The following is a 25,504-nucleotide window of genomic DNA, read 5'->3' as shown; positions in this document are numbered from 1 at the left end:
TTTCACAGAGCACTGATTTCACACGCACACACAAATAAAAATACCAACACGTTTCCTGACCTCCTACAGGAAGCTTTGAAAAGAGAGCTCACACTTGCACCACTATTTATTAATTATTATTGTTGTTGTTGCTGTTGTTGTTGTTATTGTCATTATTATTATTATTATTAATCCTAAAAGGATAGATGCATATATATATAATGCTGCATAACGCTATCTGGAGACCCAGAAATCTCGTTTGGCAAGGCGACGAAGGAAAGAGGAGAGGCTTGCGCGCTCGCCATTCTCTCCCGGGTCCAGAGTTTGCATTTCCAAGGAAGCTGAACTGACAAAGCGTGAAAGTGGCCTAAAAGTGGGGCGGGGGGCGCACAAAGGAAAGCCACCCCGACTGCGGAGCGCGGAGGCTCATCAGTATTCGCCAGGCTCGCCTCCCAGCGCCCCTCGGCGCCGCCGCCGCCTGCGCGCACACAGATTTGCCTGGCGCGGCTCCTCCCCTTTCCTTTACTTGCTGCGCTTCTAAGTTGCCTCCGGCAGAGTCCCAGCCTGCGCCCCCGGCCCACCTTCTCGCTCCCGCTTCCCCGGACAGCTTCCGACCCTCCCCTCGTGGACTCCGCTCGATCCGGAGGGAATCTCGCCTCTTGCCTCCCGCCCGCTTCGCTCGGAGTCTGGAAAGGTGAGCGCGCGCTCTCGATCCCGAATTGTAAGGTTGCAAAGGGGTCGTGTAGTCCGAAGCCCCTTTAGGTGCGGGGATCTTTTGCGCGACGTGGGGCTCGAACCCGCGACCCAGAGGTTAAGAGTCTCGCGGTGCTATCTCTTCTCCAGTTGCATATGCCTTCCTCTCCCCTTAGCACCCCCCCCCCCGGTCCTTTCCTGCCTCAGTGGATGCTGTCTTCCTTTGGGGTACTCCTTGCACCCTGGGTATCGATACGGACAGGTTGGGGGGGGCTCCTGATTTGGGAGATGCGGGAGAAGAGCGACTGTTTCTTTAACAGCCTAATAACCTGTGAAGTGTAGCCTTGGAAAGGTAAGTTCCCCGAAGTTCAGTGGGACCTGTTTCCCAAAAAAGGTGTATAGGGTTGCAGCTCTGGTTAAAAAAATAAACACCTTACAAATAGTTCTGCACAGGGTTTCCCCGCCCCAAAACGATATCTTTCCATAACCAGCTGACAGTGGGAAACTTTAATTTGTTCTAAATAATGCAGAAATTAATATTTCAATGCGGCTGAGAGGATGAATGTTTCAGCGGGTACTTGTCAGAAACTTTATTAAAACTTCTATGGTTTGCGGTAGCTGGGAACCAGCAGCTACTAGAGATCTTAAGCAGTTGATACAATTGGAAAATCATGTTGTCTGTGCCCAGCTTCTCATCATTTCTAATCTTTTGTGAGTCAGCCTCATAACTTTTGCAGTGAGAGACGCGAACAGCTGTCTTAAATACTATGACCAAACGTGGAAGGTGAAGTTGGATTTAAGTCAAAGGTTAAAAAAACAAACCAATCACGCACACCTTTAGAATCAGGTGTTTGATGTGTGGGCCGCAGTACAGCAAAATATTAGTATTTGTGAGTGTAAATGTGTAATAAGCAAGCAGTGTCCCTCTAATAGGGGTTTAAACTCTAATTTGTCCTGTTTTGAGTTGATATGCAGACTCCAGCATACCTGTGGGTGGGAAAATGTCTAAGAGCAACCTTCTTAAATGAATGGATTGCATGCTTTTGTTTGGTGTCATGTACAAGATAATGCAAATTACTCATATACTGTCAGCAGAGAACTAAAAATGATTTGCACAAAAGCTGTGAAATTTGGCTAAAGTGTGGTATGATTCCCCCCAATAAACAATAATAAGTAATTTGATCTGAAATAAATAGATTTTTAAAGCAACCATAAGATATCCTGACGCAACGCAGCTAAATTTAAGTCCTATTGATTTTAGTGGGGGTGCTAAACCAGTTCTTTAATCTAAGCACTGGAACTTTGAGGATGCATTAATATGCTGCTTAGCTGAGCTCCAATGAACACAGTGCAGTTCATATCTGAATAAACACACATACCGTTGTGCCCTAAAATAGCTGGATTGTGTCCGGGCCCCTCTTCATACAAGTGACTCTATTCTGCTATGTTGTGATGTACCGGTAAATTATTCGATATTGACTACAATGCCTTTCTTATTATTGTTATTATTTGTTTGTTTTTTAAAAAAATGTTTGCATAAAAGAGTTGAAAGTTGGGTTTCTACTGCATGGTTTTGAAGGCAGTTATTGAAAACTCGGCTTTCTCAATCTCTCTCTCTCTCTCTCTTTTAGGATTTTTGTTGTCACTGATCAAGGAAAAGGAGTTTTCACACACACTCTCCCCACCACAGAGATTTTAACAGCAGCAAATCTATAAAGTAGAGGCGTTGTGAGCTATAGATGACTAAAAGTAACGGTGAAGACACGAGGTCAGGCAACAGGATGGAGCGCATTCAGCAAGGAGTCCGGAAACGTACTCTCCTGGCAAAGAAGAAAGTGCAGAGCATCACAAAGGATGATGTCAAAAGTTACTTACTGAGGAATTTTTTTGTGCTCTTCACCATCATTGCTGTCATTGTCGGTGAGTAATTTTGACTGAGGCAACAAATCTTGAAAAAACATCACTTGGACAGAGCGGTTGCTGTTGTCCACTTTCTTCCCCGTTGAGAAGAACTTGCCGGCTTGGAAAGTTTTCTATCCAAACACTCTGGGTTGTTCAGGCGTTGGTGAAAGTTTCCCTGTTGATGGTCAGGTTTGCAGTTCTGACTGCAGCTGCACTGCTCCGTGTTTTAAATCAGTAGAGCTCAAAGGGGGTTAAATCAGAAGGAAAATGGTTGAGTTATTTTACTGATTCCTAAAAAAAAAAAGCCCTTAATTAGAAGCAGCTTTTTATGAGCCCTTAATCCGTCTTAACAATTAAAGAAAATTGGCTACCGCCTCAGCGCAATTTCCCAAGGGTGTGTTTCTCTTACGTATTTATTTACTATATTTTTATCCTGCTTCTCAGACCTTTTCAGACAACTATTGTCTCCCCAAGCAGCTCACTTCAATAAAAAGAGAGTGGAAGAGGCCAGCCATCAGACTTACAATCTAAAAAGGCAGGACTCAAAAGGGAAGAGGAGTAAAGGGAAAGAAAGGTAGAGGAGAGGAAATCAGTTACTTGAGGCCAGAACGAAGTGTTGAGTTATAAGCATTTGTTATACCCTGTTTGGGTCAGGCTGATCTACTTTGCTGGTGTTCATGCTTAAATTCCAGTTGGTAGCTCTTAGAGCAAAGTTTCCAGTGTCTCTTCATTTTGAACAAAGTCAAGATCCAAAAATGAGAACATAACAGCCTCAATATTAAGCTATTTCCCCCCTCACAGTTAAAGAATTACAGCCACACAGCCAAGGTCAGAAGTTTATGGTTTGTTTGGTTTTGGGGTTTTTTTTAGCAATCTGTGTGTTACTCATGCAATTCAGTAGCTATTAAGATATATATACCTGCACAATGGTTATGGAAGGTAACCTGATTGGGTTTTGTTTACAAAGCCGATTAGGGCAATGTTTGCACTTTTTATATATTTTGAATATCTCCGGTGAGATGAAAGAAAAAAGTTGGCTTGAGAATTTTCCTTGCTGTGTTTACAATCCACCCAAATATATATATATATATATATATATATATATATATATATATATATATATATATATGTATATATATAACCTTCAGATATATATATATATATATATATATATATATATATAATATAAAAATTTTAAAAAACCTTCAGATAAGAATTTATAGTGGCCTGAATCCATAGAACTGTGTGGTCACTAGTTTTACAAGGCAAGGAGACTTTGGGCTGGTAGTCCCCATTTGCCTCATGGCAAATCTCTTTTTGAAACATTAAAAAGATACAGCGTTCTCATCCACCATTCAAATGAAAAACCATTTTGATCCCACCAGGCCCGTCCAACTCCTTAGGCACGCCTAAAGTAGCTCTCTGAGCCATCACTGTCGGGTTCCTTTTGTGAGAAAATATTTTTATAGGAAGAAAAGAATTCACGAAAGTGTGGTGTGTATGAAAATATTTGATTTCTGGGGTTCTGCTTTCTGCAAACAAAAATCATTTGCACTCTGGAGAGTCGCATTCTTTATTTTGGAGAGTATCAGGTGTTGGCTATTATTAAAAGCAAGACAGAAAGGCTGCCGAATACAGCGAAAGAGGCTGACCCAGCTTGCTTCCCAAACCTCTGCAAAGATTGCACATCACGGATATATTCCTGTGGGAATTTCACAAGGATATTAATAGGGGTGTCTGGTTCAGTGAGAAGACGCACAGAATCCTGGACCACTTTCCCAAAGTTTGCACTACGTGCAGATTGTGTCCCAAGCTTTCCACCCTTTTCGTCATTACATTTTAATGGCCCAGTTGGGTGTGAACCAATGCAGTTGGGCTTCCAAGCGAAAACGTCTAGTTAATTTATGCCACGATTCGTCTTAAGAAACAAATTGGACTCCCAAGAGGAAGCCTATGTCTTCGAGGGAGGATGTGGTACTTCAAGAAAAAGTAAAGCTAAAAACCTCTGACCCTGAACCTGTCTCACAAACCGATTAGAGTTAATATAATGTATTTGGACTTCAAAAAAGTTTTCAACAAGGACCCCTGAGTAAGCTTAGCAATTAAGGAAAAAGAGGAGAGGTCCTCCTCCTGTGGATCAGGAATTGGTTAAGCAGGAAGCAGGGAGTGGGAATGAATTGACATTTCTCTGAACGAAGGGACGTAGAAAAATTAGTACCCCCAAGGATGGGTATTGGAACTTGTTCTTTTAACTTGTTCGTGAATGACTTAAGAGTTCCACGCTGGGAATAATTAGAAAAAGGAATTTAAAATAAAACTACTGATATCGTAATGTTGTTATACAAATGTATGGTGTGGCTGCACTAGGAATACTATTTATAATTCTGGTCACCTCACCGCAAAAAGGATATTGTAGAGTTGGGAAAGGATCAGAAATGGGCAACCAAAATGGTCAAGGGGATAGGGTGACTCCCCTAGATTGCAGTGTGTGTGACGTTTTGATTTGGTTTAGAGAAAAGGAAAGTAAGAGGGGTCATGAAAGAAGTTTATAAAAAGGATGCATAACATGGAGAAAATAGGGGGGGTTATCCCATTCATAAGACTAGAAGAGGCACGTCCAACAGGTAGATCGTGATCTACCAGTAGATCACTGGACATCTTTGGTAGATCACTGGTAGATCACTGGCTCCCCTCAAATAACTTTGACCTGAACCCCACAAAAACAGGGCTTCCCCGCCTAAGAAGAGCTAAACAACTTTGACCCGAACCCCGCAAAAGGGAGTAGATCACTGCTAGTTTTTAACTGTGAGTAGATTACAGTTTCTTGGGAGTTGGCTACCTCTTCTCTAGAACATAGACATCCACTGAGGCTGATCATTGGAAGATTCAGCACAAATTAAATGAATACTTCTTCATGTGGTGCATAGTTAAACTATGAAACTTGTTCCCACAGGAGGCCGTGGTAGCTACCAACTTAGATGGCTTTAAAAGGGTTCGGAAAATTTGTGGAGGTGGCAGCTATTGATAGCTACCAGCCATGATGGTTTTTCTCTGCTTCCATGGTTGGAGACAGTAATGTCATTGAATCCCAGTTGCTGGAAACAACAGGAGTGCAGAACGTTCTTGTGTTTGGGTCCCGTTCCCTGGTTTCCCACTGGCATCTGGTTTGCTACTATGGTAACAGGGTGCTAGACTAGATGGGCCATTGGCCTGAACCTGCAGTCTCTTCTTCTTGTACCTGGGAACGTGCCTCACTGAATTCAGTGGGGCTTGAATAGACCTATGTAAGGCTATTCTGCAAATAAGGTCTACAGGATGTCACTGTTTAAGAATTGGAAATGGAACCATCAGAATCCTAATTGTTTCTATGTGGATACACCTTTCATTAAAAAAAAATATTGGTGAGCAATTTTAAGAATTGCATTTCCCTCAGAATGCAAAGACTGTCTCACATGCCTTTCAGGAAATCTCTCTTCGGGCATTGAATAGGCTTAGATTTGCATGGTTTTAACAGATTCTCAATCTAGCACCATCATATATATATGCCCTTAGATTGGTCCCCATATAGAATCATAGACTAATGGATGGATATTATCTAACACACACACACTAACACTAACACACACACACATTTTGTTGTGGAACTCGAAGCAATCACAAAAATTGTCTGGAAATCTATGCCAAAAATTATTAAGAGTGGCTACAGAATTAGGGGTGATAGCTTCAATGGGCAAAACTTTCTGCATTATAAAAAGGAACCAAAAGGACAGGTGGATTCGCTTAAAGAAAGCCCTTTCATGCCCAGTTCCTCTAAGGATAACTTAGATTCACCTGCTGTGCACTCCCCCCCCCACCCAAAAAAAGAGAGATTCTGTAAGCTCTGTATGGGGTGTGGGATGAGCCGTTGTTTTCCCCAGAACCAAGCTGTAAGCTGAACATCAGAACCAACAGCTATTTTTGTTTGGTCGCAGTAAAACAGAAAGCGACATTGTACATGTTTGAGAAACCACTGGGAATGATTTCGTATGAGCTGCTTCCTGTCTTGTCAGTCATATTGGACAGCATGGAACCTTGAATTGCAGCATTCAAAGTTTTGATGTGCAATCTTTCTAGCGTGCTAACATATTCTGAAATGTCTATTACAGTTTGGAAATGAGCCTTTCTAGTGCCCCCCCCAAAAAAAACTGAATGATGTTGGTAGAATTGCAGGTCTTGGCATACAATCTCACAGAAACACTTCTTCAAATGGTTCACTGGAGGACTTAGTTTAAGTAACTTAACTTTGCGGGGCTGGATCCATACAGTAGCAGTGCCTATACAGTGATTTAACTTTTGAATTTTGCGGAAATCTTCCTCCTCTTTAAGAAAAAGAGAGGGAGAAAGAAGACGAGAAAAAGAATGTTTCTGATACAAGGACTTACGGTATTTGTTGAATTTATTTGTTTGTTGGAATTTCTATACCGCTTAATGTTTTAAAATACATGAGCAATGTGCATTTTAAAACCTGGAATTACGGTATATGCAAAATACAATACGGAAAAAGAGCAAAATATCTTCAACAGCATGGGCAACTATGGCAGGGAAAGCCTACATGAATAAGAAAGCTTGAAGCATAGGTCTAAAACATAGCAATGTAGACTCTGGCCAGACATCCATTCTATAAAATAGTGTAGTAAAGTCCAATCAGCAATATATGATAGTCTTAAGATGTTGATTTGCAGACTAATTTAGTTTGTTTCACTTGTAAAATATCTAATTTTGTACCATGGACGTTTTGTAAATGGATCAACCGCGCCAATTGCAATGCAATCTTACATTGTCATCTTCTGGAATCCTATGAGTTTGGGTTTTCTCTCTCTTTCTGCATGGATATTGTCTATTTTAATCAGGAATGCATCGAGCAAGAATGGGGGACCCACGGCCCATCAGGTGGTGTTAGACTCAGCTCCTATCAGCCTTAGATTTGTGGTCAGGGATGATGGAAGTTGGAGTCCAACAGCTTCTGTAGGGTCACAGGTTCTGTAACCTTGGTGCAGAGCATTGAGAATTCCTTTCTGAAAAGGAGAGCCTTTCCTACTGGTCATGATTCTTTGGGATGAAGGGATGAAAACTGGAAAGAAGTGGTGAGGGAAAGGATGGATATTTATACTTCACAGAGGAGCACTATTTCTAAATAGAGGGCTGAGCTTGAGTTAAGGGCACTTTGCACCGTCAGGCAAAACCAAAGAGGAGGAGACCTAATGGTTAACATCAGGATGAAAAGATTTTTCTCATATAAGGAATATTTTGGTGGGTTTCATAAATGCACAGTAAAATGGAAGCAAAGATGCCGTGTGTGATGAGCAATCTGAATTGTGAGTGCCAGCAGCATGATAACTATGTAAATATTCAGCCAGGCAATCCTCATTACAGCCACTGCTAATTCATGGTGACTAGCAGGATCAGTACAGTGGTACCTCTGGTTACATACTTAATTTGTTCTGGAGGTCCGTTCTTAACCTGAAAGTGTTCTTAACCTGAAGCACCACTTTAGCTAATGGGGCCTCCGGCTGCTGCCGCACCACCGCAGTGCTATTTATGTTCTCATCCTGAAGCAAAGTTCTTAACCCGAGGTACTATTTCTGGGTTAGCAGAGTCTGTAACCTAAAGCATATGTATCCTGAGGTACCACTGTATAGGGAAAAGTCTCATGTTCCTGTGGCTAGACCCAGCACCAAGCAGCAATGGTAGCATAGAACTTGAAGCACCTAAAGCAAGGGGCACTTCATTTTGCAGATGCTTTAAGGGATAGCAGTTCTGCTGTGATGAGGCTGTAGCTGCCACCTGTAATGATTCTTCTATCTTGTCTGGTTTAGCAGTGAACAACAGAATCATAGAATCGTAGAATTGGAAGGGACCCTGAGGATCATCTGGTCCAGCGGTTCTCAACCTGTGGGTCCCCAGATGTTGCTGGACTACAACTCCCATCATCCCTGAGCTCTGGCCCCACAGGTTGAGAAAGGCTGATCTAGTCCAACCCCTTGCAATGCTCAACTAAAGCATCCATGACAGATGGCCACCCAACCTCTGCTTAAAAAGGAAGGAATTCTGCCACCTTCCGAGGGAGTCCCAGCCAGCATGGCAATGGTCTGGGCAGATGGGATCCAATCGCATCTAGAGAGTCACGGGTTTCTCATCTATGCTCTAGCTAAAACTTTGCCATTTTACTCTTTCTTTGGACCAGGTAGTAATAAACTCCACCTACAATCAGTAAGAAATACCTCCTCCATTTTATAATCACTAACCTGCTGTGAGGCTAAGAGGCAGTGAGGGGCTCAAGGAGACCACATGAACTTTATGGCTGAACATAGATTTGGACATGGATTGCCTTGTGTGACACTATCATCTGCACCACATTGATTCTCTAAATTTTAATGCGCCATGATTCCTATAAATACCTCCCAGGTAGCCAGGTCAGTTTCGTCTCAACTTATCCAAGAGATGTTGCCTTTAGCAGCTCTTGTTTTGATTTACTGCTTACCTCGTCTCCAACCAGCTGACCTCCAACATAGTTTATTTTTGTTTACTCTGTATGGAGAAAGCTCTGACTTCAGTGTGAGACTTAAGTTTGGCATCATGTTTTGCTCAGATTTTAGCACCTGGTTTCACTCAGGGCTTTAGGCCTCAAAAGAACATTAGAACTGGTTACCTTTCTGGAACAATTTGCCTTAGCTCCAGTTTAACCAATTAGCACAGACTGATTGCAAGCTTAATTTAAGTACCTCCTTTTATCGTTTGTGAAAGGTTGAAAACTATTACAGCTGAACTAGAAGCATCAAGTTGTACATTCAGTTAACTTAGTATAACATTGTAATCCTTTGAGTTCTGTCTCTTGTGCCTTCTTCCTTTCCCTCTTGATGTACATTGCAAAGGCTCAATCCATTAAGGCTCCCCAGAACTTGTTGGACTCCTTCTCCCATCAGCCTCATTCAGCATGGTCAATGGTCAGGATTCATGGGCATTGGTCCAGTTTGGTGGGTACTTGAGGCTCCCAGGGGAAGCTGGCAATGCTGAGGTAAAGAAAAGAGTGTACAGAACCCTGGACAGCTCCAAGGGGCCCTACTAATGCAGCTACTGGAGATGATGTCCCTTGTGGGGCCAACCAGAACCTTATGTAGGCTGACCAGACCTGTCGTGTGCTAGGCTTTGCCTCCCTGAAAGAGCAGGCTGTCTGGTTGAAGAGTCATCACCTTATATTGCAGTCTATGGCTTCTGTGAAACTAGGGAAACAAATGTTCTGCAGGGGCTTTTCCTCTGAGTCAAGGTATGGTGGTAGAGATGTGTTCTCTGGGGCCCTGAATGAGGTGCTGGTGTTCTTCCCTCAAGGAAGATGCCTGAAACTTCTCCTCAACAGTCCCCACTATGCATGGCTGGGTCCCCAAGTCATTAGTCATGACAGAGTTCAAGTCCAGCAATATTTGGAGGGATACAAGTTCCCCATCAAGAGCTTGGACTAGCTTCCTTATGAAGAAACATTTGGGATGCTTCTTAGTTTAGGGGTGGCAACTACATCACTGAAGTTTATGACATTATGAAAATTCTGGAGTGAGTTTATTTGGTGGTTTAGAGGGAGGCAAAGAGGAAGAGCCCCTGCTTATGAAATGCACCAAAACTACAATATTTTTAGTACCAGCTCAAGACTTTCCTTTTCTCACAAGTATTTGATGTCACTGTCTTTTGTGCCAGCTATTTTTTTCAGATTTTGGTTTGGTTCTTTGGATGATGTTCCTAGCAGGGCATGGTTACATTTTTCTTTCCTTGTCTAGTTATTCTTCACATGGAATAACATACAGAACTGATCCCAAGATGGTGCTGTATTGCTAAATAAGACAGATTGTTCGAGATTGGGTTTTGACAGAGAACAGTCTTGCAATAGCTATTAGCTAGGAAAGTTAGCAAGATGTTAACAATCTTTGTATTACCTACTATCCAGAGGTATACTATCCTGTTTTTGTAATATACATATGATTACTGAATGCTGGAACAAACAGTAATAGAGAACAGTCATGTTAGGTTTCCAGGGGTATCATCTTGGCGACAGAGTGAGATGATAATTTAGCACCACCAGCAATTCTTATATTATTAGTTTCCACAGAAAGCCCTTCAATTGCCCTAATAAGGGGGGAATGTTTTATTGCAAGCTCATGCTTATTTGTGTGATACTTGACTTCATACAGTATATTTTGATTATTTTTCATAATGAATAAGAAGAATGCAATAGTTTGCTAATAGTGGCCTGGTTCACAACCACACCGTGGGTGGTCTTCAGGGCCATATCTTGGCTTTGCATGCTGTGGTTCCCTCTCTCATTTCCTGCTTCATGATAACTATAAATTGCCATGATGACTAGTAGGGCAAACTATGGGGTTTCTAAAATGCTGCTATCTTACTGGAACTCCCAGCAATCTCCTAACCAAAGTCTACACCCTCTTAGCTCCAGAAAAACAGTAGCCTATTGGGCGCTCCCAGATCATTCCCTGGGCTTTGAGCAAACTATTGTTATTATCAGAATTGGAAAGTCAGTTCAAATTGATATCCCATTCTCAAAACCAAGCTGTAGTTTGAAACCACCATAATTTTAAAAAATTGGGATGTCTTGTCAAGCTGTAGTTATTGCAAACCAAACTGGGAATTGGTGCATAAAAAAGCAGGAAAGAAAGGAGGGGGGGTTACACAAAAGCCTGAAGAACAGTCCGGGTAGACAAAGCTTGGTTTGGCCGCAACATCTGAAATTATCCACTGAATTGGATGTGTATGTTTATCAAAGGGAGTGAAAAGAATTGGGCAAAACTGAAATAAAACCAAGCTAAATCTTACTGCTATTGGACTTCCTTAAAGGATCTAAGTGGGTTATATGTGTAATAAATAAATGGCGCAAGGAGGAATTATATTATATTACCCTTTCATTCTCCCTGCATAGTGCACCTCTTTTAAATAGTTTATCCTTCCAGCCATAAATTGATCTTTCTCGTTAGTTTTTGTCCATGTTCTTCCAGCTGGTTTATTTTGGATAGAAAGCATCATTATTTCTACTAAGATAACACATCTCTGAAACTTCCCTGCACAAGAGGACATCATTTTGGATGACATATCAAAACGAATTCCATCTCAAGTTTGCATTGCTTTTAAGAACCACTCTTCCTTTTGCTTCCTGTCTCCCAGTGTATCCTACCTGTATCCTTTGGGTCTTATGAGAGTTCCAAAAATCTAGACCAGTCAGCTGCTAAATACATTTTATTGTGGTAAAATAACTATTTTAAATTATGTAGGACTGCTAGCTTTACTCATCATAATCAGTAGATTAACAAACTAAGCAATCCTACACAATGCTTTCTGGGAAGTAAGCCCTATTGAAGTTTGTGAGACTTACAAATCTAAGATTGTCCTGCACCGGTTTAACTGTTGTGAATTAGTGCCACAAATTTAAACAGATGCAGGACAACTCAAAGAGGCATGTATTTTTAAAAAATAAAAATCCAGACTGCAAAAACAAACAACAATAAACAAAATCGGCAGGGTTACATCTTGTAATTACTAACAGAAGGCAATGCATGTAACATATTTTTCATCTCTGTGTAGGTAAACATTTGTGTAACCTCCATTGGCAACTTGGACCTTTTCTGTATTCTTCATCATAATATTACAGTGTATACTTAGTCTCTTTTCCATCATTTGGAGAGAGGCTGTAATAAATGCTGCTGCATGTGTCCCTGATTTGCATGTGAGATAAAATCAAACTACACTATATGAAAATATAATATTTTATCTTTGCCTCCAGCTAATTTAAGTTGGTACATGATTATTTTTTTTCTGCCAGGGCTTTTTGCCACAGCTCACTGTACCAAGAAGACACTGTTAAAAGTTCTGCAGTTGCCCAATTTTGTGCTTATTACCCTGCAAGCAGCCATGTAGTCTTTGGGCTCAGATGTGTTGTTGAAATATGAAAGGAAAAAAAAAAACATTGAAAATAGCCTTCTGAGCTGTAGTTTTGGTTTCTTTGACTTTAAATTATATTCCCCTTTTCTTGGGTCAGAAAGAAAAGCTGGTTTTAGTTCATTGGATAGGTGGTAGACACCTAAAAGAGGGATCAGACAATGTGGTTCCTTCTATGTAATGTTGAACTACAACTCCCAGGCAGCATGGCCAGTAGCCAAAGATGATAAGGGTTTGTAGTCCAACAACATATGGAGGGCACCCTGTTGGTTACCTTGATCTAAATGTATATGAGGCTGTTCAGAGGTTTGGGCTAAAGTGTCACCAACAGATCACTAAAATGCAGGACTCCGTCATCACCTATTCATCTGAGTCAGATAAGATGATGGATGTGCTGAACGGGTGCCTGGAATCAGTAGTGGTCTGAATGATGGGGTAAGAAACTGAAGCAAAATACCAGTGTTGGAAATCCTGCCAATTGAGTGTTTTAATGGATCTGGATGGGGTTGCACTTCCCCTGAAAGACCAGGTTTGCAGCTTAGAAGGACTGCTAGCTCTGGCCCTTACTTTAGATGCCCAAGTGCTATCAGGGAAATGATTTTGCTTTCTCCAGCTCCAGACCCTCTTGTCACACTTACCCATGCCCTAGGTGAAGATTTGGCTGCTACGATGTATTGGGGCTCTCCTTGGAAACATCCCCGTGTGCAGAACATGGCTGCCACATAATTGATCGGCATGGGTAGCTTTCTGTTGTTAAAACAATGCTCACCGGTTTCCGGTTACCAGATTCAGTTCAAGGAGCTGATGTTAACATATAAAGTCCGATATGTCTTGTCACTTGAATCCATTGGCTCAGGTTGGGTTCTGTGTATTTTTATCGCCACAGTTGTGTTTCAGACAGTGTTGTATCGGGAAATAAATAAATGGCACCTACACCAAAATAGGGCTCAAATGCTAGACATTGCCTGCAACTTTGGAATATAAAGGGGCAAAGTTGACATGACATTTATCACATTGTTTAAAGGGGGAGGGAATCTTCCATGTCTTGGGCTCATGTTATCTGAAGGACTGCCCGTTCCAAACCTCCCTGTTCTTTAAAGTCTACCCCTGAGGCCCTGTTCTCAGTGCCATCACCATCACAGGTGAGGCAGGTATCAATCAGATATACCACAGAAACACTATATAGATATTTAACATTAATAATTATTTTTAAATGCTGTGTATGATTTGGAGAAAGCCAAGTACCTCCAAATGCCTTGTAAGGATCATGTTTGGTATTTTTAGAAAGAGTCAATTAATAAAACGTTGTGCCTGCTGGACCAAGTCTTTTGTGTGACCTCAGTCCTGTTTCCTCCTTCTCCGTCATGAAATTCCCTTCATGATCAAGCTTTTAAATTGTGCAAGTCCAGCAGACTCTGCACTGCAGACATTCAGCCGGAAGCCATGTTGGGCTGACATTGATAACAAGATGGAGGGTGGAGAATCGAGGAGCATCCCCCCCTACTTTTCACAAGTGGGTAGGGTTTTAGTAAGGTATTTGTGGCAGAGGGTAAGGTGCAAATAAGTGGGCTAGTAATGTTTGTGTGAATGTGGATGGGCGAGGGTTTTTTGTCATACAGTCTTGCTAATGATGCACAGCTCTGTTACTTTTTCCCCCCACCTGAGTTAGGAGAGGCAAGGCAACTTCTTGGTCAGTTTGTGGTTCCAGTAATAGACTGTATGAGGGCCAATGAGCTGAGACTGAATCCTGATAAGATGGTGGCCCTGTGAATTGAAGGTTCCAACGTCTGGGAATTGGGCAGGTTCTGAATGGGGTTGCAGCCCCCTATAAGGAATAGCTACGTAGTCTGTTGGTACTCTTCAATCTAGCATTGCCAGTGGAAATGCTGGTAGCCTCCATAGGGTTTGAAGCGCTCTTGGCTAGCTTTAGCTGGTGTGCCATCTAGGGCCATTCCTAGCCAGGGATAACTTGGCCACAGTGATCCATGCAGTGGTAACTTCACAAATTGATTATTGCAGTGCACTCTGTGTGGGACTGCCAACTGAAGCAGGCTGGTGAGTACATGTCACACCAGTTCTAAAATAGCTGCAATGGCTACCAGTGTACTGCCAAGCCAAGTTCAAGGTGCTTGTGTTGACATAAAGCCCTACACTGCTTCAGACCATGATACCCGATGGAGTCCCTACTCCCTTATGCAACTGCCCTTGCTGTAAAACTGGCTGGGATGCTCTCCTTTGCCAAGTATGCATTGTGCAGCAACAAGTGAGGGGGCTTTGTCATCTGTGGCACCTCGATTTGTGGAGTGCTCTCCCCTCAGTGACAGGTGGCTTCTCGTCTGTGGAATGCTCTCCTCAGTTAGGTCTGCCTGGTGCCTTCATCAACATCCTTTAGGCTACCAGGCTAAAATGTCTATCATCTCTCATTGTAATCAAAAGATGGATGATGGACAAGTTGGTTGAAGGACTATTGGAGAAAAGGTTCTAGGTGCTTTAGTTTTCGTTATTTCTCTGCTGGGTTTCCATGTGGGTTATTGAAATGGTTTTATTGACATTTATTGTTTTGTACATTATGCCTCCTCCCTTCGTGTGAGTCTCTTAGAGACTTTTTTGGACTAAGAGACTAGCAAGTCAATTCAAATAAATAAATGTTAAAAACAACCTTGATCGTTATCCACCACCTATTATAAACATTTTAATTTACATAGACTGGGTTAATTGGAGGTGGAATTGGCTGGGTTATTTTCACAGATGTGATAATTTTGTTACTGTTGTATGTAGATGGTTATTTTCATTGCTATTCTACTTCTTTTTTAATTATTTGCTCTTTGATTTGCTTTAAATGAAAAATGTGATATGATTTTAATAGAATAAAAGAGGATGCAATGTAGCCACATGGTTTCATTGCTGTTCATGAGTCTCACAGAACCCAGTTGTTTGACCCATAGACGTTTCATAGGATAGAAAAAGCAAATATTCAGTCAGGCATCCCCAACCTTCAGCCCTCCAGATGTTTTGGCCTACAACTCCCATGATCCCTAGCTAACAGGACCAATGGTCAGGGATGATGGGAATTGTAGTCCAAAACATCTGGAGGGCTGAAGGTTGGAGATGCCTGGGATAGGCTTTTAGGTGTGATCAGAGTTTGGTAAAAGATCTGATTTTGGATAAGCAAGTTTACATGCAGCAATCTATTGAATGCTTGCCTTGAAATTGGCTTATAGTTCTGTAGTTTTATCATTCTGTAATTATTCAAATTATGTGCTTATTGTTTGTCATCATCTTGCATGGCCTATGGTCAAGCAAATAGAAGTATTACTAAGCTGTAACTAATAACATAGCAGAGCTGCCTTTTAAAAACTCACTTAAACCTAATATCTGTCCATTAACATGAAAAAGTATAAAATGGAATAAAAAGGCTTTATATTTTATTCTGTTCTTTTTGGTGGTTATATACAGCTAAATCTTTTAAGTGCATTTCTAATTCTGCATTATATTAAAACTGGAATAAATTGTTCTCCAGAAAACAATCAGGGCATGGATTGGTGTGTGTTTTTTTTAATTATATGAAAATATGTGCTTCTTCTGTGCTCTCTCTGAATATTTGCTTTTTCTACCCCACTGATGTGAAAGGTCAAGGCAAAGCCTGTAGAACAGCTTTGGGGTATTTCTTACAAGCCTTTGTTCCTTTGAAAGGCTCACAAATTATTTGGAAACCTGAAACTCTTACTGAAAAGGGCTTGCTCCAGGTCTAGTCTGATCCTTTAGTGTGCTAAGTTCCTCTTAAGTGATACTCAGCACCTCCATTTTTCTGTAGAGTACAGTTGTACTGTTGAGGGTCAAACAGCTCATGACAATTATCATGTTGTTTGCCCCTGAGTGCAGGATTTCTTTTTGCAGAAATAGCCAGCATAAGGGGTCCAGTCTGGGTTGGGATCCCAGAGTAGAAGACAGGGTGCTTTAGTCCTTTATCTTCTGCTGTGTTCCACATCTGGATTTAGGGACCTTTTTCATCCTGAGGGCCGTATTCTCTCCAAGGCACTCTTCTGAGGGCCACATGCCCATGGCGGGCCAAGGACAGAGGAAACAACAGGTGGAGCGATGCATTCAAAATTTACCTATGCACAGTAGGCTAGTTTCTACAAGCACATACCCGGGAAACAGGATGAGCTACAGCTCAGCTATGAAATCTGAAGTGTGTTCTCTATGTTGTGCAGAAAGGTGTGCTGTGAGAGTTGTTGTTGTTTAGTCATTTAGTCGTGTCCGACTCTTCGTGACCCCATGGACCAGAGCACTCCAGCCACTCCTGTCTTCCACTGCCTCCCGCAGTTTGGTCAAAACTTTTATATGCCTGTTGTCTTTGTCCATGGAGTTTTCTTGGCAGGGATACTGGAGTGGCTTTCCGGTTCCTGCTCCAGGTGGATCACATTTGGTCAAAACTCTCCACTATGACCTGTCCATCTTGGGTGACCCTGCACAGCATAGCTCCCAGCTTCTCTGAGTTATTCAAGCCCCTTCACCACGGCAAGGCAGTGATCCATGAAGGGGGCTGTGAGAGAGACTAGCAAAAGGGAATTGGAAACAAAGCATTCATCAGCATCTAACGTCTTCAGATGGGTGAAGCCCTTCTTATGCACAAACTGTGTTCACATCAGCAAGATGCAAAAAAAAAGAAGCTTACGGACCCTGAATTTGCTAAGAGTTTTCTGCATATCTGGGCTATTTCTGGATTCTGTCTGAAACACACACTGATATGTGGGAGTGGAAATGCACGCAGCATCTTTTTGCTCTTCTGCCCAAAGTTGCACATTTAGCATAGTTAGGAACTTAGCACACAGCTGTTGCACATTGCAGAGTTTGTAATTTAAAGTTGTCCTTCCTTAGCCACTGAGGTCAAACAGGAGCAAGCTGCCCATTACACTTGGCACAGATATATGTCCTTGGGGACAATCCAGGCTGGTGCACAAGACCACCTTGCGTGTGCTGGCCATAGTGCTGAGCAAAACATCAAGGGTTCCTTGAGGTGAACATGCCTCATGACCTATTTAGGATGAGAAGGGAGAATCACTACAGAGAGGTCTGAAAAGATTATTTCCAAGCTTCTGTAAGCAGGGCACTCATGTGTGGTGAGCTTCAGTGCAAGTCAAGTTACTGTAATGAAATAAAAGTTTGTGAGGTTTTGTCTTCAGGGGCAAGCCCCATGCAAGTGAACTCGGAGCATGCTTATACTATGGACAAGCAGGTTTAATGGCCATTGCCTTGGTCCAAGGAACCTTGCATAAATAGCGTAACTAGATAAATAGCATAACTGGGCACCACAGTTCAAGAAGGACACTGACAAACTGGAACGTGTCCAGAGGAGGGCAACCAAAATGGTCAAAGGCCTGGAAACGATGCCTTATGAGGAACGGCTAAGGGAGCTGGGCATGTTTAGCCTGGAGAAGAGGAGGTTAAGGGGTGATATGATAGCCATGTTCAAATATATAAAAGGATGTCACATAGAGGAGGGAGAAAGGTTGTTTTCTGCTGCTCCAGAGAAGCGGACACAGAGCAATGGATCCAAACTACAAGAAAGAAGATTCCACCTAAACATCAGGAAGAACTTCCTGACAGTAAGAGCTGTTTGACAGTGGAATTTGCTGCCAAGGAGTGTGGTGGAGTCTCCTTCTTTGGAGGTCTTTAAGCAGAGGCTTGACAACCATATGTCAGAAGTGCTCTGATGGTGTTTCCTGCTTGGCAGGGGGTTGGACTCGATGGCCCTTGTGGTCTCTTCCAACTCTATGATTCTATGATTCTATTCTAGAGGAAGGTCAGGATTGTGGTTCATGATTGCTAAGGTGTTGATGAGGAAATACAAAGCTACCTTAAATGTGTTCAGGTCTAGTGTAAGGAAGGAATTTGCTGGGTACGCCCGGAACATTTGTCCACCTTCTTTGAGAAATCTTGGAGAACAGGTGAGGTAGCACAGGACTGGAGACAGGTAAATGTTTTCCCAGTCTCCAAAAAGGGGAGAAGGGAAGAGTTAACAGAAAATATTTTGATACTGGTGGAGAATATAATGGAGACAATTTATAAGTATATTGATAATAATGCAGTGATTGCTAGGAGTCAGCATGGATTTGTATCCCAACAGATTAATGTTACCTTCCTTTTTATTGGGTTACTAGTTTAGTGGATTGTAGGAATGCTGTGGATATAATTTATCTTGATTTCAGCAAAGTATTTGATAGTTTGAAAGTTTGTTGAGTCTATGCTCAGAGCTTCCGTGAGCCTCCTTTCAGTTGACCCTGAATACATGCAATTTGTGACAAAGATGGTAGTCTCATTTTTTTTTCTTACTTTCTCCCCAGGTATCATCCTTGGATTTGGTCTTCGGTCATACCACTTCAGCTACCGAGAAGTGAAATACTTTTCCTTCCCAGGCGAACTCTTAATGAGAATGTTGCAGATGCTGGTTTTGCCTCTCATTGTATCCAGCTTAGTAACAGGTACACTCTTATCTTTTCCCTTTTTCTGTTTTGCAGCAGCTGCTGCTTTCTCTTTCCCTTTTGCCAATATGTTGATAAAGAGAAAGAAATGCTTACAGCCGAGTGCATGAAAGATGGCAAACTCCAGGATTCAGATACTTGGTAAAATAATTCAGGGGCCATCAACATGGTACCTCTGGGTGCAGTGGTCCCCTTGGGGTCTTCCCTTGGCACAACAAAGCCTTTGAGTACCCCCTCTCAATGAGCACCCCTTGATCACAAAGTGGTGGTTACCTTTTTATCCCTTGAAAAATACATAGAGCTGAAGGAGGAAGTTGTAAGAGTGATGCTCTTTCCCACTTCCTCTTTCAGCTCATTAACTCCACTGGGTCCGACTTTTACCCAACTCCCTTGGAAAGGTGAGGTGTGGGCTGATTCAAGGAAGGGGAAAAGAATTGACCAGAATGAGGAGTAGCTTAAAAAACCAAATGTGCCCACTGGCTTAAAAGTATTGGTGACCTCTGCAGTAATACACCATGAGAATTATTAGGAAAGAAAATGAAAATAAAATTCCTTTATATATAGATGCTTTACATGCAGAAGGTCCCATGTTGAGTTTCTGACATCATTTAAAAGGGCAAATTATACTTGATGAGAAAGATCTCTCTCTGCCTGAGATCTTAGAAAGTGGCTACCATTCAAAGGAACAATATTGAGACAGGTGAGCAAATTGTCTAACCTGGTCTAAGCTTCTTTGTCTAAAAACACTGACAGTCAGCAGCAAGGCTGGCTGATTTCACAGAAATTGCTCGGAAACATACCTGCACATTTTGCTTCATAACTTTCTTTCTAAGAGAGCTATAGACCTACTTGCTGAAAAAAGTAAATCTCAGAATCAGGGCCTCCTCCCTGGGGCTGCCAATGAAGGCCTTTGCAAGGCCATGGCAACCCTTACAATAGAAGGAAATATTTTTTCAGAGCTGAAGTTGTCTTTGGTCATACCAAATATGCTCATGTTTTACTCATCTGCTTTATTTCATATTGTTACACATACCCCAGTCTCTGAGTAGTGAGAGGTTTCGGGGGTTCTAGTGTGAGCCCTGGGGTTAGTTATCTTGGAATGAAGGCCGCAGGAGAATGATGGCATTTCTGTGATAGCAAGGTTTTGTTTATACATACAGTGGTACCTCGGGTTACAAACACCTCGGGTTACAAACACTTTGAGTTACAGACTCCACTAACCTGGAAGTAGCACCTCGGGTTAAGAACTTTACCTCAGGATGAGAACAGAAATCACGCAGCAGGAGGAGGCCCCATTAGCTAACGTGGTACCTCAGGTTAAGAACGGTTTCAGGTTAAGAACGGACCTCCGGAACAAATTAAGTTCGTAACCAGAGGTACCGGAAGAATGGAAGAATGTGGAAGACATTTTAGCCACAACAAACCCTCTCTGCTGCCACAAATGACAAAGCCAGGGAAATTAGGATTTACACACCCTTCCTAAAAATAAATTAATAAATAGGTCTGCTGCGTAGATAGTGCTTTGAGTATTTTGACTTGTAGCAAAAATATAAGACTATTTTACGATACTGCATAAAAATATTCTCATCTGCTTTGTGTGACTGCAATAATATTTTTAAAACAGAAAATATCCTTCCCTCCTTCCTCCACCCTTTTATAAATACAACAAATATCAGAGGGAGGAAGAAGACCCATCGTTGAACCAAGAATGGTGCGAGGGATGAGTGGCAGTGGGGTGGTTGGCAAGAAAACAGGATGGTTTCCATTTTCCTTGAGCAGGGAGGACAAAGTGGCTTTATCAATGGCTAGAAGTATCTTTGTAGACAGTATTGATGTCCATATGCTGTTGTCTGCAGAAGGCAGCTAGTTTGTAAAGGGAATGAGGTCAGTTGTCCAGTGTGAATAGGTAAGGATTCTTCGTTCTGATGTTTCAACACAAGTTGTTTGGCTGCTTCGCGTGGTGCAAAGAATCCACTTCTTTTGTCTGGATACAAAGTCTCATTGAGGCAATACAACTTAGCATTAAGTCCTTTGAGGGCCATTGGATTGTGGCCCATCTCTCCTCACAAACTACCTTCTCAAAGTGATTCTCTATGAAAAGATGGATGGATCAGTCTATTTTGGCTCCATGTCATTTTTGCATCTGTTAAACATCTGTCATGTTTAAATACATATTGGAATATGAATCTTTGGATGCATTTTCTCGCAAAGTACACATTTATACTTGCATAAATGCTTTACAAAAATAGCTGAGAACTGTGTTGCAATATTCAGAGCAGTGTGAAATCTGAAAGATAACTGTCCTGTTCTCATTTTGCAGGGGCTGGGGGGTAGGGGAGTGAAAATCAACTCTGTTTTTAAATAGAGCATTCCTCAAGCACCCCCGCCTCTGAGAAATCTAGTTGCTAACCTTGGGCATATGTTAGATTCCCCCCCGAACTTGAATTTTATTTTTATTTTTTTAAATGCAAGTTACTTGCATGAAATGGCAGATCTTTGCTCATCTCTGTTTGTTTTGTGGTGTTCTATACTAATCTTGATACAAGGTGTTTCTGAGATATAGCAATAGATATGCAACTTGTTCCCCACATTCCCATTCAGTGAGAAACTCCAGAATCAGCACTTCAGGACTGAGAGTTGAGCTAGTCATGACAATAAATGTCATGCATTGCATTTCAGCCTTTTGAACTCCACTGGTGGAGAGAGCAAGTTTAACCACAATGCAGGGAAGAGGTCCTGTACTGTTGAAAATCCTGCCCCTGGAAAGCTGTTTTTTTCTTCCCTTAAGCAGAGGGACATTTAATTATTAAAACATTTTTATATGGTGCTCCACGTTTTTCCTCCCATACCAAATAGCAGCTTGAGATGGAGCTTTCCCAGTGGTTGTTCTCAGGAGCAGTTTGTTTGTCATTTGACCAATTCTGAGACCATGAAGTTTCAAGTCACTGCATTGAGGCATGAAGACTAGGGTATTTCTTTCCTTTCTCCTGCACCCTGCGATTGTTCTGCCTTCTCACTGCAGCTTCGTGCTTCCCCATTCCATGCACTCTCAGATGCTCCAGCAATGATTACTCTTTTTCTGAGAGTAAGTGATGATTGTCATTGTGGCCACAAAACTCCCTTCCCTTATGCCACGTGACTCTACCGGACCTAAAGTTCTCTCCCAGGAACAGCAGGAGTTCCTTGCTGAACTTGATGTGTGGCTGCATTCAGAGACCACCGTTGCCACAACTGACAGCATTTCCAACAAGGCCATGAACTCTGACCCTCATTTCCAGGGGTCAGAAAGTTGCGCCTGATTCTGGAGCGGGAAGTCTGGTTTTTCTGTGACACCATGACCCCTGCCTGCAGCTATAGGAGAAAAACTCCATGGCTCATGTTTCAGGGGAATGTCATCTTGCTGGTTTTAGTTCTGAGTCCATCTCTAAGCATCAGTCTTATCGTCAGCGAAAATCTAATTCCATAGACCTGGAAGAACCAACAGCATTTGGAAGAGATTGTCCAGGGCTGAGCTGAAATGGCCTCCCCAGTTTTGCCACCTCATTCAGAAGCTTTGCATTCAGGAAGGTCATTTTGATGATTTTCTGTGGCACAGAAGAGAGGGGGCTGACATAGAGAGTAATTGCTATTGGTGACCAGACTGTTTCCTAGTGTGGGGCAATCACCATTTTGCCTCCAGGACTTCCTAGATTGAGGGCAGTAGGTCACCACATAGTGTCACCATTGAGTCAATGAGAGAGAGGACAATACTTCCTGCTGTGACTCTTGGAAGTTGGAGGATGGCAATGCCAGCAACCAGCCACTGGAATTCCAAGGAACACCATTGCCATCATCACCAGGACAGTAAAACAGGTGATGGGTAAACCAAGAAGGATGGTGGTCTTGGGAAATCTCGGCCCTCACTCAGAGCTCCCAAATCCTGAGCCAAGAGTTCTTTTAAAAGAATGTTTGACTTGGCCCTTGTTAATGTGGAAGTCCCAAATTTATACCCTGTCCCAGTATCACGGTCCAGTTCAAGGGCGATCGAAGTCCTGGCAGGGAACGTCAGGACCGGGGGCAAGATGGCAGGGTGGGAGCAGGAACGAGGGTCCAGAAGCCAGGAGTCAGGAAGTCAAGGGTCCGAGGATCAAGAAGCAAGGAGTCACAAAGTCAAGGGTGTGAGGATCAAGAAGCCAGGAGTCAGGAAGTCAAGGGTCCGAGGATCAAGAAGCAAGGAGTCACAAAGTCAAGGGTCCGAGGATCAAGAAGCCAGGAGTCAGGAAGTCAAGGGTCCAAGGATCAAGAAGCAAGGAGTCACAAAGTCAAGGGTCCGAGGATCAAGAAGCAAGGAGTCATGAGGTCAAGGGTCTGAGGATCAAGAAGCCTCAAAGTCAAGGGTCCGAGGATCAAGAAGCCACGAAGTCAAGGGTCCGAGGATCAAGAAGCCACGAAGTCAAGGGTCCAAGGATCAAGAAGCAAGGAGTTATGAAGTCAAAGGTCTGAGGATCAAGAAGCAAGAAGTCACAAAGTCAAGGGTCCGAGGATCAAGAAGCAAGGAGTCAAGAAGCCCAAGGTTCAAGGATCAGGAAGCAAGAAACCAAACTCAGCAAGGCAGGAAGCGTGTTGCTGTGGCAAAGAGCCAAAGGGAAATGCTGACCTTATATCCCTTCCTGGCTCTTGCCACCAGGTGCTGTGAGTTACCAATTGGCCTCACCTGTGCGGCCACGCCTTGCCTCTTCAGAACAAACTTAGGAAGGCCCCAGTCCTGCAGAGTCCTATTGATCACAGGGCCTAGCTTCTGCACGTACACCTGACACTCAGTCTCAAACTTACTAAGGAGTCTTAGCCAAGCTTTTATCTTTCAGCCTCAAGAACTCATCTTCAGCATGAGGATAATAATGCTAATCTATCTTTTAGAGTTCTTGTAATAATTATTAGTACTAATCCTTGCAATTTATGGTCCTCTGAGCATAAGAAAGCCCATCAGCTGCATATTGCAATATGCTCCACTTTCCATTGAGACCTCCTGCTTTGCATTTTGCAGTTCCAGAAAATTTATTTTTTATTTTCTTTGAGAAAATGTGCATCCTGCACTTTCACTGGAAAAACAGTGCTCAGTTTTTGGTGGACTGCATTACACAGAGGGTGCACTGCTTTCAGCCTGTTGAGTTGCAAGTTGTGTGAGTTGTACAAGTGGAGCATTTTGAGAAAGCATTTCATAGATACGAAGCTGAATCTATAGTTTGGTCATACAAATCCATCACTGGTTGCAACTCCAACAAGCCCTGGGGGCTCGCTCAGCACCCACTCTGTGGGGCCTTGGACGCAACTTCTGGGTCTCATCTGAGGCCTTGGGGGGGCCTTGAAAGGGGTGTCCTAGGCTTCACAGGGCCTCCAACATCACTTCCGGGGGTAATGTAAAGCCATGACTTCATGTTATAACAGCACCACTGGGCACCCATGATCTGGGGCCCAAATCAGCGCCCCGAAATCCTTTTGTTCCTGACTGGGGAATTTGATGTGGGAGAGAGGCTAACCCCAGCCAAATGACCATAATGATCTTTCAAGCCAAAGATGGCTACCCCTGCAGATATTGTTGAACATTGACTCCCAGCAGCCCTAGCTAGAATGATCAATGGTCAGGGATGATGGGAGTTGTAGTCTAACAAGACGTACAAGTGTCTGCTATTTCCATGCATCAAGAATCTGCTTCTGATGTATTATTTTTACTAGTGTATTAATTTTCTGCTTTAATTGCTCTGCATCCCAAGTGACCATGCTGTTTGACTGGCTTAATAAGTTACTATGATGAACTCTCCTCTAATTAAACTAAAGCAATTCACCGCATTACATCATGCTTATTTAGCATTAGGAGGGCCAACAAAATCATCAACTGGAAGTTCTTTTTTCAGAAGCAAATCGCTTTTAATAGTGGGTGACTGGTGTGAGTGTGCATGCGCCCCTTTCCCCCCTCCCTGCCAACACTCATTTCTTCTTCTTTTTGTGAATGAGCAACTTTAAACCTTCTTGTGAGATGGGGGGAAATGCTAATCAAGATGTCACGTCCATAAAAGGATGGCCTTTTCAGGACTCCACTAAGCAGGTATCAGCTGTGTTTTGTTCCTGTAAAAAAAATAAAACTGTGCTGCTATTCTCTGTGCTCCTGCACTTCTGATTCTTGGCACTGGGACAGTAAGTTCTTTGTGCTCTGGTATTACAATGAGGCTACCAAAGAGAAAGAGCCTTGGTCCGAGGCTGTCAGCTGTTACTAATCACTGTTCTATGGCTTGCTGTGAATCTCTGCGAGTCCTTACCTCTTGCTCTGCTTAGCACACATAAAGAAGATAAATTACGCCTTTAGTTTCCCTTCAAAAAGCATATTGTGTGGCACATTCCAATACAGTGAGCAAAAGACGGAATCATGCAAAGAGTTAAATTAGTATCTAAACAGCCCCCGCAGCAGGGCTTTGCCCTGGCAGATGTGAGGAACAGGA

General features: G+C 42.6%; 1 protein-coding gene across 1 annotated transcript in view; it reads left to right on the top strand.

Moving 5' to 3' along the window:
* The first annotated feature begins 448 nt into the window (after nucleotides 1-448).
* Nucleotides 449-25,504, top strand: part of SLC1A3 (solute carrier family 1 member 3) — a 38,048-nt gene continuing 12,992 nt past the window's right edge. Inside the window, exons 1-3 of the mRNA XM_083703588.1 lie at nucleotides 449-673; nucleotides 2,304-2,592; nucleotides 18,894-19,031. Of these exons, the coding sequence (XP_083559714.1) occupies nucleotides 2,412-2,592; nucleotides 18,894-19,031 (319 nt within the window). The 5' untranslated portion in view covers nucleotides 449-673; nucleotides 2,304-2,411. The remainder of the gene's footprint in view (nucleotides 674-2,303; nucleotides 2,593-18,893; nucleotides 19,032-25,504) is intronic.

The sequence above is a fragment of the Podarcis gaigeae genome (genome assembly GCF_964106915.1).
Source record: "Podarcis gaigeae genome assembly, chromosome: 11".
Lineage (NCBI taxonomy): Eukaryota > Metazoa > Chordata > Lepidosauria > Squamata > Lacertidae > Podarcis > Podarcis gaigeae.
This window is presented reverse-complemented; position numbering and strand designations above follow the sequence as displayed.